This window comes from Solea senegalensis, linkage group LG21, assembly GCF_019176455.1.
Source record: "Solea senegalensis isolate Sse05_10M linkage group LG21, IFAPA_SoseM_1, whole genome shotgun sequence".
NCBI lineage: Eukaryota > Metazoa > Chordata > Actinopteri > Pleuronectiformes > Soleidae > Solea > Solea senegalensis.
This window is the reverse complement of record NC_058040.1, coordinates 6,984,861-7,002,734: the sequence shown is the minus strand read 5'-3', so window position 1 is coordinate 7,002,734 and position 17,874 is coordinate 6,984,861. Positions and strand designations below refer to the sequence as shown.

General features: G+C 41.5%; 1 protein-coding gene across 2 annotated transcripts in view; it reads right to left on the bottom strand.

Annotated features, from left to right (window-relative positions):
- Positions 1-17,874, bottom strand: part of fibcd1b (fibrinogen C domain containing 1b) — a 97,904-nt gene that overhangs the window by 61,329 nt on the left and 18,701 nt on the right. The window contains exons 2-3 of one of the 2 annotated variants that reach the window (XM_044053649.1): positions 8,964-9,047; positions 1,793-2,272 (exon numbers count right to left, since the gene is read on the bottom strand). In XM_044053649.1, the coding sequence (XP_043909584.1) occupies positions 1,793-2,272; positions 8,964-9,047 (564 nt within the window). The remainder of the gene's footprint in view (positions 1-1,792; positions 2,273-8,963; positions 9,048-17,874) is intronic. The other variant, XM_044053650.1, reaches the window with a different exon arrangement.

The following is a 17,874-nucleotide window of genomic DNA, read 5'->3' as shown; positions in this document are numbered from 1 at the left end:
ATATATATATATATAATATATATATATATATATATATGTATATATATATATATACATATATATATATATATATATATATATATATATATATATATATATATATATATATATATATATATATATATATATATATATACATATATACGTATATATACACACACACACATGTATACAGTATATAACTGATTGTTCCTGAACATGTGCAATCATATATTCCTGCCTACCTCCTCGGGGGCTTGTGGAAGGGTTTATGTCTATGTGGCGGAGTGAAACTGTTCTCTGAGTGGCTGTGGTTCACACAAAGCTATTACTAACACTGGCACAGTCAGCTCTATGTCATCGTATAAATCAGAAGTCCTAGCCACAGGTGGCCCATAGATCACACAGTCACACCATGGTGTCAGGCAAAAACAGCGGATGTGCACGCCACATGCCTCGCCTCCAAAAAGAAAATCAATCACCTGGAGTTTCTGGGCTGCCAGCACTACCTCCACTTAGCCTCAGTGCCTACTGCACGCCACCTACGCCCTATTAACAAGAATAAAGGTCCTCCTTCTGCTTCCCTCATTCCAACAATCACCACCTAACTTTTCTTAGACCATGGAAACTTCTTAGGCCAATCCAGTGAGTTTTTGAGTGAGTGAACAATGTTGAACCCTGGGCTAAAGAGGTCTGGTTTAAGAATGGATTGGTAGGGGCAGAATGGCTGGCAGCTATGAGCAACTATTTACTATAGGACGGAGAGGCTGAGACTGATGGATCAAAATTAAAAGCATGTACTGTAAAGATTTTCCATGCACTTTCAGGAAATGTGTCGTCAATAAATCAATGCTAACAGAACTACACGAGGTCTAACAATGTTTCCATGTGGAATCGGTTGCATCTGGGGAAACATTAAGTTATTGCACTGAATTAATGCACAAGTTGCTCTATTTCTTGAATCATGATGGTTTTTTTTAGTCCCCTGCGATATGATCTTCAAACACTAGACTGAGTGAGATATGCTCAGAGGATCATGGGCCCTATTTGCACTTTAATATTGTCATTACAGGCAATATGCAGTGTAAAGTGAAATTACCATGGTCTAGCTGGCATTAGATTAATGAATGTGCACTCAGGAAAAGGAAGGGACCTCAAGTCCAATGAGTGTGCACCCAGGTCTCACGGTGGATTCACAATCAGTGCATATTGATAGGTTGATGAGATACAGTCTTTAAGGTCTTCGGTGGTGAATGATGCACACCAGATTTAATTCTTCCATTTGATAGCTTCTTAACCAAACTACCAATAATTACATCTAGTCATAAAACCAAATTGCAGACACATTATTACATTACATACATAGGATTATCAAACAAACTATCTTAGACTTGTAACTGCATTCTGTGTAAGTGATTTAAATTGCAGTACCAGTTGTCAATATTCTAATCACCACCACCACCATCATCGTAGAGTTAATTCAGGTCATTTTTATCATGCATGAAATAGGGTTGTCACTGTACCAAATACAAATCTGTGCTTGTGACGACTTGGGACCATATTTGTTGTTGTTGATCAAATAAGATTGATTTTGAGAGAACAATAACACTGTTCACAGCACAGAAAAAGTGAATAAAGTATTGGGTTTTAGTCTGCAACAGCAAATTATATCATCAGAAAAACTTTTTACTATATTTTTTTTTTATGTTAAACTTATATTCAGTCAGTTCCCATTCTGACTATGGTGTGCGCCTCTTTCTGGGGCCTCTTTTATGCTTTTGCACACATGTCCATGTCTGTATGTGTGTCTTACCTGTATGAGACGTCCCTGCTCGGTCTGCAGTGTGTTAAGGTCTTGACCCAGACTTCCTTGCCCCCTGTGTAGGGATTCATAGTCCATTTTTAGTTGCCCAGCATGGGCGGACAACTTGGCCACCTCCTCAGCCAGACTGACGAGCAGAGCCCGATCTTGGCCCTTCACCGACTTCAGGTCAGAGTCATGGTCAGTCAATGAGTGGAGCAGTGAAGTCTGCACACCCTCCAGGCGCAAAAAGTTACTGTTGTAATCGGGACAGTTGGGGTCGATGAAGATGTTAATGCGAGAGCCATCACCTCTCTCCACAGTGACCAGGGCGTTCGCTTCATCCTGATTGGTAGAGATGAGGGGTAGGCCGTCGTTCATGGGCGGGGCCTGGTAGTGATTCATGAAAAGGATGGTGCCAGTGACGGTGACGGCCAGCAGTACAGCCACAAAGAGTAGGATCGTGCACAGCAGGTAGCTGCAGCTCATCCTCTGTAAGACGGAGGGAAGAAGAAAAAAGAGTAGATGTTATGATCAAATGCTAGAACATAAACAAATACCACATAACACCTGCCTTATTAAAAAAGGAAATAACTTCCATTCATCACTGGGGATATGGTGAATGCCAGATGCTCAGTGCTCAGCGTCATAACCACATACCCATCTGTCAAAATGTACTTTTAAATCATTTATTTAGCATCAGGAAGCCCTAAAAGTGCAAAATGTAAATTCTAAGAAAACTAAAGCAAAATAAAAAGACAACACCTCCAATGTCATTTAAGCCGTGGCGGGCATTCAAATAAGGGGTTGTGTGCTACTGTGAGACACTTCTAGGAAACACACAGTCAAGACACCAATGTTCTGTCTTTACGACGCAGAGACAGGAAGGTAAACAATAAAAACCTGAAAATAAATAGAAGCCAGGAAGAGAACGTAAACAAATGTGACTCCGACAGCCACTGGGATGTAAACGAGTAAACACAGAGGAATCCTTTTAGAGGAAAAAGGCAGACCTCTACCCGTAACATAGTCTTCACTTAACTGGACTATAAAAGGCCCGCATGATGGCCCTTTATGATGTGGCGCCATGTTTCCACTCGGGTCAAGAGAAGTAGCGTTATATGTTGGAGAGTCATGTGGCCCACCTTTGCATGATTAACAATGCCTACGTCCTTTTCTTCCTCCAAATGATTCAGCAACTGATATTTGACTGATTTTGTATTTTTCCACGCTGGAGGATGATCTATGAGAATGTGTGGGCAGGTGTGTGTGAGAGTGTGCTTGTTATCTGTGTGCTTGTGTAAGTGTGAGTGAGAGTGAGCTCATTAATATGTAAATTGGCTGTACAAGCACAGCTAAGCACACTAATAGACAGCTAATGGTCTGCGTTACGAGAAAGGTTTATGGTTCCGTTAATATGAGGAAAATCAATTGTGTTGTGCAGGAAATACTTCTATCCACTATGTGTTGGCTTATCGTCTTTGGGAATAAGACGCTTAAAAAAGTTTTAATTGCCCAAATGGCCTGAAATGTGGCATCCGTCCACAACAATGAAGGGAATGCACAGTGTTGTAATGTAATATCTGTGTTTTACTTGTTATTTGTATTTCTAGCAAATTTTACTTTTACTCCACTACATTTCCTCTAACTATCTTTGTTACTTGTTACTACCAAATAAAATCAGGTGAAGAAGAGATGGTAATGGTCTGTATTTATATAGAGCTTTTCTAGTCTTGATGAGCTGCTTTACACTACAGTTTTGCCATTCACGCGCTGCAACATGGGGTTAAGTGTCTTGCTCAAGGACACATATAGACTAGCAGGGCCCAGGAATTAAACACACAACCTTCCAGCTGAATGGCAACTCGCAATAACTGAGCAACCATGGCTCAATCCTAACTCCTCACTTTTTTAATGCTTTTACTTCTAAAACTTACGTATAATTTATACCAGAAAATTACTTTTGATACTTAAGTACAGCAAATGTCATATATTTTAAGAGTTTTACTTAAGTAATATTATAAAAAGTGACTTCAACTTCTACAAAAGTCATGTTCTGGTAAGATACTTTTACTCAAGACTGGGAATACATGAAAGTTGACATAACATGACCTCACAATTTTAATCCCACATTGATTTGTGGGTTTTTTTTGCCAGAAACTGTGCTTCCCCATCACGGTGCTAAGGATGATTTGCGACACAAGCCTTTAGTTGTATCTCTCCTTGTTCTGATCATAAGCTCAAGTGAAATCACATTAAAAAAAGGGGTTCGTGTGAGGCCTGGGGATGTTTTCCTTTTTTTTTTGTACACATCAGCCCCATCTGTAGCCCCCATGGCTTCATTCAAAACCCACATGGTCAGATATGTACAGAGCCTGGGGCAAGAGAGCACAAATTTGCTGAGTCGAGTGAGTCACTGCTGCATGCCTCTGCTTTTTTGGTGAGTGTGATATAGTTCACACAAAAAAATAATAAGATTCAAGCAATCAATCAGACCGGCAGCACTGCTACATTAACTGGCCAAATGAGGATTTGGATGTGGTTCCCAAATCTGGATGCCCCCGCCCTTTGGAGGGAGTTGGAAAATGCAAATGATTCACACTAGGGTTGGGCGACTGGACAAATATATTGACTATCTACAATTGGCCGAGTCCATTGTCGTTTGTTTTATTTTTGGAGGGTTTTTTGAAGGGGGAGGGAGGTTATCATTTTATTTAGCTAATATAATGGTCTGCCTCCTCAAGAATTACACTCATGAATATTTAACGCTTTAAGTGCATTTTAAAGTGCGCACGCATAGGCTCTTTTTATATACTATAAAATAAATATTCATTTATTCATTCAGTTCCTTCGACTCCACTCACTCTCTTTAATCTCACCGCCACACACACACATTGAGGGTTGAACATTTTTATACCCACTAAATACTGCAGAAAATGTCCAGAAACCACTGACGTTAATCATGTTTAATTTGTAGCTGATGTGATAGTTTTAATTCTACATCCCAAAGACATAATGAGTACATTCATTGAATGAATGCATATTGTTCGTTACAGCCGGCTTCACTGTGGCCACTATTTGTCCAGACAACACTTGCATGTACTTTAGCACCGTCACAGAAAAATGTCCCTGGGCTCTGTTTGTCCAAATGGGTCGGAAACTGTGTCCACACACACACACACATGCACGCATACACATTAGCATATTCAGATTAACATACACTGCCCACTGACTCTATAAACGCTGCATGCTCTCACGCCCCATACAGTACATCTCCAATGCAAAACACGCATCATTTGAGCACAGGCCTTTCTGTCACACACACACACACACACGTGCAACAAAAACTGAAGCGCTGCTTTGTCAGAACCTTCCCACTTCTTCCTGTTTTCTCACCCGAATACATCACAGAAAAACGCTCCGGGGGAGTATTGTCGCACATCACGTTTTTTTGTTTTTTTTTGTCTCGATGCTCAAACTCAACATGTAGAGACCCTGACTGCACACTGAAATCTCTGCTTGCATGTCAAACAGTGTTTGACTGAACCCCCCCCGCGCCCCCCTTCCTCCCGTGTAAGTGAGTGCAGGTGCAGCTGAGTGATTGTGACTGTTGAACTGGGCTTGGCTGTATTAATGTGTGCATGGGGATGCGTGCGTGGCAGGGGTGTCTGTGCTTGGCATAATGTGCATAGTCGCTTCACCCTGCTGAATGGCAGCAATGTAACATTAGAACAGTTTGACTGAGTCCTGTCACCAGCGGGGCAACACATCAGAGGACACCGTCACTGGAACTGTACTTTATTTACTGCTAGTATACTGAATGCCAGCCCAATATGGGTAAGATACCATATACAACCTCCTCAAAGGGATCATTTGGGTTTATTTTAGGAGCCGTTTCTCACTCTTCTGCACCAAAGTCTATGGATAACACAGGAGCTACTGGTCTATTGCTGCCATGTTTGGTGACGTTGTGTCACTTCTTGGAAAAGATGACAACAAAGTCACAAAAGAACAGATTTCATTTCGATGGAAGCGGCAAAATGACGCACATTCACTGATTTTCTCTGTAGACTTTGGTTCCGTATGTAGACACTACCGTTGTCAGTGAGAGCAAGCATCTGTGTCCCCGGCTCGTTTTCAGAGACAGTGGCATGTTCGAATGTTGAAGTCAGTGATGACAATGTGTCAATACATCATATGACCACACACAAAAAGCAAAGCCATTATTCCTTCATTGCTAACATCGGGAGATACACACACATGCACACAGCTGACAAACAAGCTGAAACAAAACACAAGCAGGAGTTCCCTGATCTTTGTTTTAAAAATGTCTATAGATTTTAGCATATAATACTAATATACTTGTTAATTATAATTAAACATTTGTTCCATTTTAACCAACATAAAGTTGGATAAGTCACACAGCTCATGAGTGTATTATTAGTTTATTGGCCAATAGTGACTTGCAAAGGTCTCAGATTGTACTTGAAAGAATGAAGGTACAGTGTTGTCCTAGGGATACTCTACAGTGTGCCCAGAAATAAAATTCCCTTCTCCCTTTTTAGGTCAGTTAGACATTAATTTGCAGTGAATGAACTGACTGCTGTGTTGGTAAATGGTTGGTGAATGGTCAGTAAAAATAAAATGCAAAAGCAATCTGCTCCCAGTGGAAAACAAGGGCTCTTAATTCAAACCAAGAGTTATTGTAGAATAAGGACACTAAGAATAGGACGCAAGCAGCCTTTTAACTGTTTTTTTTTAATTACTCTCTCAATCTCACAGCAGGAGCCCATTCAGTAATTAGTGTCTGACTTTGATATCCTCTCCTGTCTCTACTCATGCCACACAATGGGATTCAAAATGGAAAAAAAAGGAAGAGGAATTGTGATGGAGAGTTAGAAAAGGAAAGGCAGTGAATGAGAGAGAATTCCTCATTGGAAATGTCTTCCCACGCAAGCATTGGCAGACAATATTTGGACAAAAGGCTTTGTCTGTTCATTATACAGTTAATACAAAGGGTACCAGCAGGAGTCCTGTAAACAAAACACACACGTTTGGACTGATAAAGAAGTCTAATGCACATAAAAGCACTGCCATCGCTAATTAATGAGTAGATGTACTGCATACAAATGAAAAGCCTAATGCACAATATAAACAATTGTATGAGTTTTTCCTTCCTCGACAATCTCAGTACGATGTAATTCACCTGAATGCTGAATCAACATTCAGTACAAAACAGTTCCCAACATTTTAATTAAGCTCCTTTTGCTTCTTGCATCCATGATGACTGCAAGAATCTACAAGGCTGAATCCGATCTAATTCTTGGGGGTTTGGGTCCTGCTGCTGCTGCTGCTGCAACATTTAACGTGTCATAGGCAATAATCCTTCACACTGCCAACACCACAGCAGTGAAGAAGCAGATTGGGATGAGAATTATCAGCAGTTATACAGCACCTAATGCCCTCTGCAGGTGAAAATGTCACCGTTCGTAGTTTTACTGCAAAGAGAGTTGCCAGAGTATATACACAAGAGGACATTTAAAAAGTTTTAATGGGGGACTTTAAAATGCACACATTTTATTCTTGTGGATAATTTCCATCCGGCCAATATACACTTTGACATTTGTCTGGTATAAGAAGCAGTGGATTAAAAATGGCCACTGAATGGCTCATGTGTTGTACACATGCATGCAACACACTCATCAACAACACTCATGCAGATCCTCATTGTATTGTACTGTGTGCATAGTGTCTCGCTCTGCATTCTTTAATCCTTATGTTCACAGAATGATTAATACTTGGTCCTTACGACACATTGTACATCAAGAGTGCATTATTAATATACATTCTGCACAGGTAAACATATTAGTGTTTCTTTAAATCTAAATACAAGTACGAAATAGGTTTTAAACCACATTAATGGTTGTTATTCTTTAAATAGACGCATCATTAATATCACATCTACAATATTAAACCCAGCTACCTTTTGATACTGTTGATAGGTGTAAATCAGTATAGGCACATGTCAGCTTGAGACACTAGAAGACACGTACTGACAGACACTACGCTTTGTAAACACAGGTCATTTATAGTATACAGAAATAAAACACTTCAAAATGACTCAATTAGCTTGAACTGCAATGCTAAATAAATCTCAATTTATACACAAAATCACTGGAAATATTCACCATAGTATGAGTACGGCCCAAGTAAATGGCTGATTTACCCAAACCTTTCCTTTTAACATTTTACTGCAACCATCAAATCAGATATACAGTTGTAAAACATCTCTCTGAAAGTTTAATGTTAGAAAGGTTTTCTAACTGAGAAAAAAAAAGCTGTACAGAGCACTTTTAGTGGTAATTAGCTTGGTGAGAGAGGATGTGCATTCACTAAAGCGAGTCCCTTGTCAATTGACAACCAACTACCGCCAGCTACTAAAGCCCCTTTTCCACTATCTTCTCACGGCATGGTTATTTTGCGTTTCCATTAGTGATAGTACCTGGTACCTAGTACTTTTTTTAGTACCTGCTCCGGCGAGGTCCCAAGCGAGCTGAGCTGATACTACGCGTGTCATCGTCAGACTGCCCGGGCCCCCGGATTGGTCAGAGTGCCGTCACAGGAAGAGGCATGAGCAAGGCGTCCGACACAAGAATCAAACCGAACAAAGTGGAACTGCAGATCAGTTAAAAACCTTAAAGACTTAAAAATCCTGAAAATGTGGGTTCTCCAACAATTACCAAGGAAACGTCCATGTAGTGCAAATATGGCTTAACATAACACATAAGATGAACAACCACAGCCACAACATGCGACTAAGATCCAAGTTGTGAAGCCTGTCTTTCCGTTTGCCTCTCTGAAGTTTACATTATTACCTTTTATGTTTTCCAATCTCCTCTAGTCCATCCAGAGCCGGATGAAAGGACATCTGTCAAACTGAATGTAAACTTCGATCCCTGAACCAAAGAAGCATTACTTTGGAACACTTTGGAAAGTTAGAGTTGGGGGGGGAAAAGACGAATGATGATGAAAAAACAAACTTTTCATTCATTTCATTCGTTTTTAAGGTTTAAAAATATAAAACCTCGCAAAACAAAAGCATGCACTGAGGTGTGACCACATGCACATAGTTGCCTGTGTGTGCATGTACACATGGTGGTGGTGACAGGTTTTTTTTTCTTACCTTGGCCGGGGTCTCCCTGGCAGTTTCTGAGTCTGACCAGCGATGTTTGAGCTGGGAGGAGCTGGGTACACACTCACAGAATGTCTGCATGGGACAAACACACACAGGGCCACCAGTGTTGGCGTTTGTTCGAGTCACATGTGCAATCAAGCATGCAAACACATGCGCACTGACACATGCATGCAGAAACACGAAAAGAGAAAGATCTGAAGTGCTGGGGTGCAGCACAATTTCCTTAGCAAACGCTAATGTAAAATCTTTGTTAAGAGATCTCTGGTGCTGGGGCTGATAAACTGCAACTTCCCACACATATAATTGCACATTGACATAGACAAATCTGAACAGGCATCTGTGCATCTCAAAGGTATCACTGAATTCAATACTTCAGGACAGGCTCAATGCATCTTCCCCAGTGAAAGATGTGCAAATGTTCAGAACACACATTCCTTCCACTACGGATAAAAGGAAAAGGAATAAAAAGAATGCTTCAATGAATGAGAGAGGGGACAGAAGGTGGTGAGGCAAGCATTCTTCGATGCAGGCAAATGTGGGTGTTTGTATGCAATACGTGAATGCCGTGTGCTTCTGTGTACGACATGTGCTTCTATGTGCATTTGTCGGGGAGTTGTTGAAGCAGCTGCACCGATAAAAGCAGAGTAATTATGAAAGTGGGGGCTTTCTGACTGCTCCAGGAGAGCACATCATTCCGTGACCTTAAACGCCGCTGCTCCCACTGTGGAATTGCTCAATTAGCCAGGGACAATAACACCAACAAGCACGTGTACACACACACACACACACACACACACAAACACACACACACACACAGAATCGCAAGGACAAATATCATACATAAAGCTGCCTGTTTGAAAATGGATACAGAAAATATTGGCAGTTAATGTCTCAAAAAAAATTTCCATCCCGCATGAATATATAAATTTGTGCATTGGTTATGAAAAACAAAAATCTGAACAGCTTGCTGTGTTGGAGGTTAACATCGTTTTGAGAGAAAAATGTTCAGGAGTTAAGTGACATTCCTGTCCTTGTTCCAGCAGATACTTTACATTTCGTTTCACGTTAATATAACATGTTGTTTTTCCTTCCAGTGTGTGAATGTGCGCAGTATTTAAAAAAATAAATAAATAAATGTTGTCAGTTGTCAGTATGAATCGCGTATGCTTATCACATAGTCACTCTGATGGCTTCACCCCCTGTTCTGTAAGGACTCATTTCCTTTCAGCGCGTGAGCCAGCAATATGAGCAAAGTGGAACGAGAGAAGTTGGGAAAGGAGGGAAAAGATAGAGGGAGATTTTTTGGGAGAGGTGTAGTGAATTCTAATGAGCATCCTAGGGTCACATCCATGTCTGTTCTGTCGAAAACATTGCAGCTGTCTGTGCTTGCAGTGCACAGAGGAGCTAAAGAGCCATCGTGATTAAATAAACACAGCCCCCACAGTGACGCAGCTAAACAAACCAACAAGTCAGCTATATAATTAGTTTGAATTGATATTTCCAAGTAAAAACTCATTACAGGTAAAGGTGCCTGTGTTTTATCTTGATGTTGAACTATAGACATAAAGTGTATGCTTGGATGAGAGATGCAGAACATCTTGTATCAGCTGCATCTCGCTTATTTCGCTGAGACACGCCCTCCCCATTACACTGAGTGGCAGGTATCAAAGCTTCACTTTATTCGTCGCCACCTCTCCTGCTGAGGCTCACGTTGTTTTCGCTTTGCAGCGAGTGCACACAGGCACGCACACAGCGATCACAACAGTGTATGAAGCTTCTTTTTGGAGTGGCCCCCGGAGTGGGCGCGACTGCATGGCAGCGTTTGCCTCGCCTTATAATCTGACTTCATAAGCTGCACCAGCGGAGAGGATTCACACCTAATAGAATGTCTGGTCCTTGTATTGGTTGGACCAAAGCAGAATCCTGTCTGATGACTCTCATCTTAGCAGACAAGTGTGTGTGTGCACTCTTAAGTGCACCTGCATGTTTGCCTAGGTGGACAGAGATCCTAAGATCCCACATCTTTAGGACCATTTCTGACATAAACACTGAGGGCCAATAGTCCTTGGGGACACCAAAATCTGGTCCTAATGAGGCCAAAGCTCATTTCTGTGACAGTTTAGGACTAAGAGATTGGACATGGCTAAGATTAAGGTTAGAGATAAATCTTTATTCAGGCTGTCCAAATGACTGAAAGTCAATGCAGTGGCCTATGAAAAAATGCTACGCAAACCTGTGTTTGTGTGTGAGTGACAGGGTCTTTGTTTGAAATCTGCTCAGTAAGACCATGAAGTGGAAGTGCCTCAATCACTCATCATGATTTAGTTTTCCTATCAAGGGCCATTTTAATTTTATCACATCCCTTTGAGGCCATGCTACATTACTGAGCACACATGATATCCTCTATTGTAATCTTTGTTTTGAAGTGGTTCAAAAATGTTGAGGTTCAATATGATTTGACATATTCGTAATGCATATTTGTATATCTAAAACACTGGGTGATGTCTACTGAATTCAGTCCAAACTAGACAATGCCATCTAAGGGAGGGGAAGGGGTTGACAGGGGATTTATTAAAAGACTTTTTATGACTAATTATGACAATGATGAGCAAATACATTTGCACTGGAGTCGAGAAAATATGCAATTTTATCTTTTACCTCCCGCTAAGTAAGGCTGAAGTGCAAAAATGAAAAACTGTGATAGTAACAAGCCAACCTTGGAGAATAACAAGCAGCTGTGACAAATGCACATGACTGGATGTGACCTTACCTTGTATCACTGGTTCAGACAGAGAAAAATGGGAACTGCAATGGTGGCTAAACATAAACTAACACCACATACTGCACTATTACAGTGCAGTCTAGGGTAGCCATTTTTCATAGAACCAAAAAGGAGGACACACAACTACACTACAATACAATTTAGTCCATGAAAACAATGGTGAAAAATTATGAAATTACAGTCTTTGTATTTATTCACAACCAAATCCCTGATTGAAAAACTGACAACTGAGATCTGAGAACAATACCTTGCAAGAGGCATAAATGTAACAAATAAATAAAGCTGCATCATATCAAGCAATATTTCATCCAAGAGTGTTTTGTTGCCAGGGAACTTCTGTACAATCTTCTCTAAAGAAATGAGGTACAGGTGTTTGCTGTTTACTTGTTTACATGTGAACATATGTCTTTCACTGGCGCCATTTCCATTTGTACTTACATCAAGATCACAGCTAAAAATAGAGCAAAACCCACGGAACACGTCCTTACTACTTTTGCTGTCACAGCAGCAGCAGCACAAGCACTGCCTTTTCTGTGCGTGGCCAACACCTGGAAGCCATGTTTACATTTTGTATCCAATGATATATAAGACATAATTTGATTGACACCGCTTTCAGCCAATTACAGTATCTGTTACACCAGTGTCTCTCAATCCTGGTCCTGGGGACCCACTGACCTGTTTTCCTGATAGAAATGGTCTGCTCATCAGCAAGCGCCTGATAATGACCCATTTATTTGAATCAGGTTTGTTGGAGCAGGTCAGTGGGTCCCCAGGATTGAGAAACCCTGTGTTAGACCATAGCTTTTATGGCATTGGAAGTTATGCTACATTCCAGTGCAACTACAAAAGGTAGGACAACTGAGCGTCCGGCTCGAGGCTGCACCAGACCTTAAATCCGGATATTTGGCTACCCCATGCTGGAGGTGGGTGTTGGAAGTTAGCGGAGCAGTATGGCCAAGTGCTCTGCTGGCAAGAACTGTAGCAAGAGTTGCTCATGTTGACCTCCATTTGGACAATGTGCTGTTTGAGCTTCAACACTCCTGAGCTAGAATATTTATTTTAGAAAAAGCAGGATTTTAATGGCTCCCACTCATGCTGCCACTTAGAATGTTGAACAGTGATGACCCTCTGCAACACAAGCAGAGAAACAGTGGATACCCCCCAATGCAGTACTGCAACGCTTGAGACCTCCACATTCAAAGTGAATGACAGGCACTCTACTTCCACCGCGTACGTGCAAGTCCAGCACTAAGCCGCTCTAAATCACCGCAGGTAAAGTTCCTTCTCAGCGACAGCCCAAAATGCTGAGTGTCACTGTCGTACGTTAAAATACCAAATGTACCGCTGCTGCCGGTGGTTCCTCGCAGCGGCTGCAGCTAATTAGCTTGACGACAGGCCTAAACGAAACCTGGCAGATGTCAGTTGGGGTGTCTCTGCACCGCTGTCTGCACTTGTCGAGAGAGTTCGCGAGAGACGACTTGCCACTCTGTGACACCTCTGAACAACCACAAGTCAAAGAGTCAACTGCCTGTTTCTGCACTTTTAACAAATCCAACTGAGTGAGACATCTTAATGGTAACTTGCCATCGCTGATTGCTGGTTAACAGACCATCTCATTTGAAATTGGTGAAGATTAAAGGAAGCGGTACATCCAGAAATTCATTAGATGTAACTCATGTAACTTATCTACTATGCAGTCCATGATGCGATTCATTTCCATACATTAGCATTATCGTTCTTTATATGTTTCATATGCATACTAATCATAAATATTTATTTATGTGAAAATGTCTATTTATCAATTTAGCTGATATTTGTGATACTATCCTAAGACCCAGTCGCACTTTTCAGGTGGAGGGTGTCATAATGATGTGCAGCTTTATTTTTCCTCCATCTACTTAAGCCTATATGAAAATCAAAGATTTATATAGATATTTCATTTGCAAGAGATATTATTCCTAAAATAAGCGCAATAAACAGATGAAGCAGACTGCAATATGGTCCAAGTAGTTTCGACCAAATAATATTGTAACCTTCCCCACCTCCTTCATAAAAAGGAAGTGGAAATCAAACAGTGGTAAACAGAAGAATGTCATATGCACTGCTGAATATGATGACAGCAGTGTTTGCTTTGCCAGCATCTGTATTCTGTTCTGCACACCACAGAGATTTGGGTCTGGATATTTTAGAGGACACAGCTATTGTGTACGTAATGGGCAGCAGATCAGCTTTTACAGACTTCAAAGGGAATTATCCCCCACAGCTAATGGCTCATGGCAGCACTGGACACTTTTCTTTTGGGAAGGAGGGGGATTTCTTGGCCACTGGCACGTTGTAGAAGGTGGGACACAGCTGTGATTTGGTATTAATGTGGGATAAATTTGATAATAGGAGACTGGTCTATTATTCATGCCTTCTGTCTACATTAGATTTATCTTTCAGCACACCTTACCAAGACTGTCGTCTTCACATAAGAAAACAAACAAATGCCGTTTATCGGAATGAAAATGCATGAAAGAATAATGTTTATAATACAGGATTTGGGATTTATGTTAAAAATGTCACAGTCGGTATACAGGAGGTGTGTTTATATTGTGTGATGATCTCCACTGGCTAAAACAGATCGGGTTTTTGCCTTCTCATTTTTGTTGAGCAGATCTACTATACATGTCAATCTGGTCCCCTGGGCGTGGATGTGTCCTGAAAAGCATTACACCCAACCCGTGTAAATTCATGAAAAATGATTAACTGCATCGGCGAAAAATGTGTGCATGCAAACAGTGAGAGAAATGCACTTCACCTTCAAAATAAGACAGCATGCAGGGAAAGAGGAGGGACGAGAGGCCTGCGGGAGACGAGAGAGATGAGTTCAATCCTAAGAGACAAATCACCCGCTCCACCCTCCGCTGCTTGTCCTTGGAGCTCACACTGCAATACCCGCCCAACACACACACACAATCTGTCACTCCTGAAATGCACACACGCACACAAATGCAAAAACATACCATCACCTCAGCCGCTCTTATAAAGCACACAATCACCGTGAGGTCAGAGTGGCTGCTTTGTGAGCATGAAGTGAGACTGTGAGATTTAAGGGGAACTTCAGGTTTTGTATTGGTATGAGTGCTTACACTGTTCTTCCGTCTCAGGACACAAATCATTTGAGACTGCGCTTGCTCAAGCTCCCTCATCTAATAATGTTCATTTGTAAGAGTCTTAGCGTGACAGGGCAACAAACACGTAGACATTTAAACAAAAACATCATAACTCAAAAACTCCACATGCGATGTCACGAACAGACTAGTGGCGATTGCTCTAAGACAAATACGTACTGTGTTGTATTTACATTCCCATACTAAACATGTGTTTAGAATGCAATTAGAACGGGTCACTAGTTTTTCAGAATCAGCTGTTTGTCACGGATGACGGATCGCCTTACTTGATGTTCCTATTCCCGTAGCAGCCTATGCATTAAAATCACTTGAAGCTCAGCGTCTACTGTTCTCTATGGGACGGCATGGAATAGGTTTTTTCACTGTGGTGATCTCAATGGTGATTGGACAAATGTGGCAAAATCACATGAGTCAATGGAGCAGTGGACGGGCGCGGACGCTGGGCTTCTGCACGATAGCTGGTCGTTGTGTATTTGCTCGCCTACGAAGCCCATTTTTTTTGGTTTGTACATAAATAAAAACACTATTATAGCATTTCAGTTTTACATAATTATTGCATTTCCTTGTTCTAGTTGTTTGTTTGCAGAATTTCTGTACACATAAATGGGCCTGAAATGAGCTTCCCCTGTTTCAAAGACCAGCACGCGCCACTGGGAATGAACGGTGTTCATATTGACTCATCTCGTAAACACAATGAACGCGACCCCATTTGAAAACAGCATTAGAACTTTTGCCTTTTCCCCAGCCACCGGTCCCAGTAAGATTTCTATCAAACTTTCCTGTCCTGAGAATTTGGGGACTAATATTTTCTTCATCCTATTTCTCTTTTCCCCCTTGCTCTCTAAAAAAAACTGGGCTAAATCCAGAATTGTTGTTAGGTGTGCTTGTTTAAAACCCATTGAGACACTGAATGTGATGTTGGGATTCACAAACACACTTCCCTTATCTTGACTTGAAATTAAACTTTCATGTTGCAAGAAGCAGTCCAAGTAAGGAGTACTGGAGTATGAGCACACACAGAGCACATTCCAGCCAGGAACGCATTGTAATGGGGGCTTGCAAATGCTAAGGCAGCACTTCTGTGACAATATAAACATTCTTAATGCTCTAAGAACGCACACTGAGAACAGAACGGTCATCCTGCAGATGCCGCTTTAGCACACATTGCAGCTATGTCTTTGTAAAGGAACAGAGTCAGTTCTCGTTTGAAATGGCAAGGAGGTAATTATGATGCTATTCAACCTTACCTTTACTCAGCTAATCAAAATGAGTGCCATCACTGCATCTCAACTTTACGGGCGTATACGTCTCCTACCTCCTTTACTGTCCCCGCTTTGTTTTTGAAACTGCAGTCCTAATTGCAGTTCACCAGCAGCACGATCACACAAGGTGCACAAACAAGTAGGAACACAAACACATTCCAACATCTTAATGTGGAACACACACACACACACACAGAGCGAGAGAAAGAAAGCAAAAGATGTCGGAGATGCCATGAAAAGACACGATGGATCTCTGGCTATTTTAATAGCAGTAATATGAGAAGACAGACACTCCTCCTAACAGACAGAAATAAATAGTGGCCTCTCCTTAATGTATACATTTGCATACATCGCACACATGCAAACCGTGCAGGCACTCATACATAATACATATGTGTTATAGATACCTGTGTCTACAAAATGACTTATGGTTATAGCTTCGGCAGCACATCATGGACGTGTTACTGTACGTCTGCAGATGCAATTGTGCATTTCCGTCTGTCTCTTTATGTCCATCACCCTCTTTGTGTGGGTCTGTGTCTGTCTGTGTGTGTGTGTGTGTGTGTGTGTGGGGTAACCATACATCTTGACCTTGGTATAAAGAGCAGATTTAGAAGGCAATAAATTGGATGTTTTACTCCCAGCGTTTGTGGATATATGTGCATGCATGCATTTGATGTGTGTTCGAGTGTGTGCGTGCGTCTGGCTGTGCGTGCAAGAGTGTGACCAAAAGGATGTGTTGACGGTGGTACTGGGTGGTAAGTGCAGTGTGTTGAATCTCTCCCACAGGGGAGGTTGTGCTGTAGTGGACAGCGGTCTTCTAAGGTCATACTCAACTTTCCTATCGCACACACTCAAGACGCTCTTTCACAAACAAGCAAACAAATGAGCTCCTGTATTAAGTGCAATTTCTCAGCTCTCTATGCTTTCTGTGCTCATCGTCATCAACTTCACGCTTAAAAGCAACAGTGGCAGTTCCGTTTCTGAATGGAGTCTGAATGGAGAAGACAGCCCACATGCACACAGTGTAGTGCTACTACTGTCATGGCACTACTCGTAAATACAAAAGCAATTTTCTCCAAAAGGACCTTCAGCATAATGGAAGCACTCTAAATTTCTGTGCGAAACAACCCTACCCAAGCAATTGCCAATGAATGCGGTACATACTGCAAAATGTTGATATGTGTGCATGACGAACAGGCCTCTTGATGCAGAGTGTTGGGGTTTGATCGCTGCTTTTTCACATGGCGGAGTCAGCAAATATGAAAATATTTGTAACTGGTTAGCACTCTCGTCTTTGCAGCAAGAAGACCCGGGGATCGTGAAGCGGTCAGAACATGGGCATTTCTGCATGGAGTTTGCATGTTCTCCACGTGTGTGCGTGGGTTTCCTCCGGCTTCTCCCGTTTCCTCCCACAGTCCAAAAACATGTTGATGTGGCGATTAAAATCATCAATCTGAGACTGTAGGCGAGTGTGAGAGGTCTGCGATGGACTGGCGACCTCATGTGGAGGATAAAGCGGTAGACGATGGATGGATTAACTTCACATATGAGTTTAATCAAAGGTTTTTTTTAATCATGGACCAATAGTTTGATTGTAAAAGACCAGGCAAGTAAGTGTGCTAACTATTATGAGTTTCCAATAATAACTTACCCTAATGAAGAAAAAAGCAAATGACAGG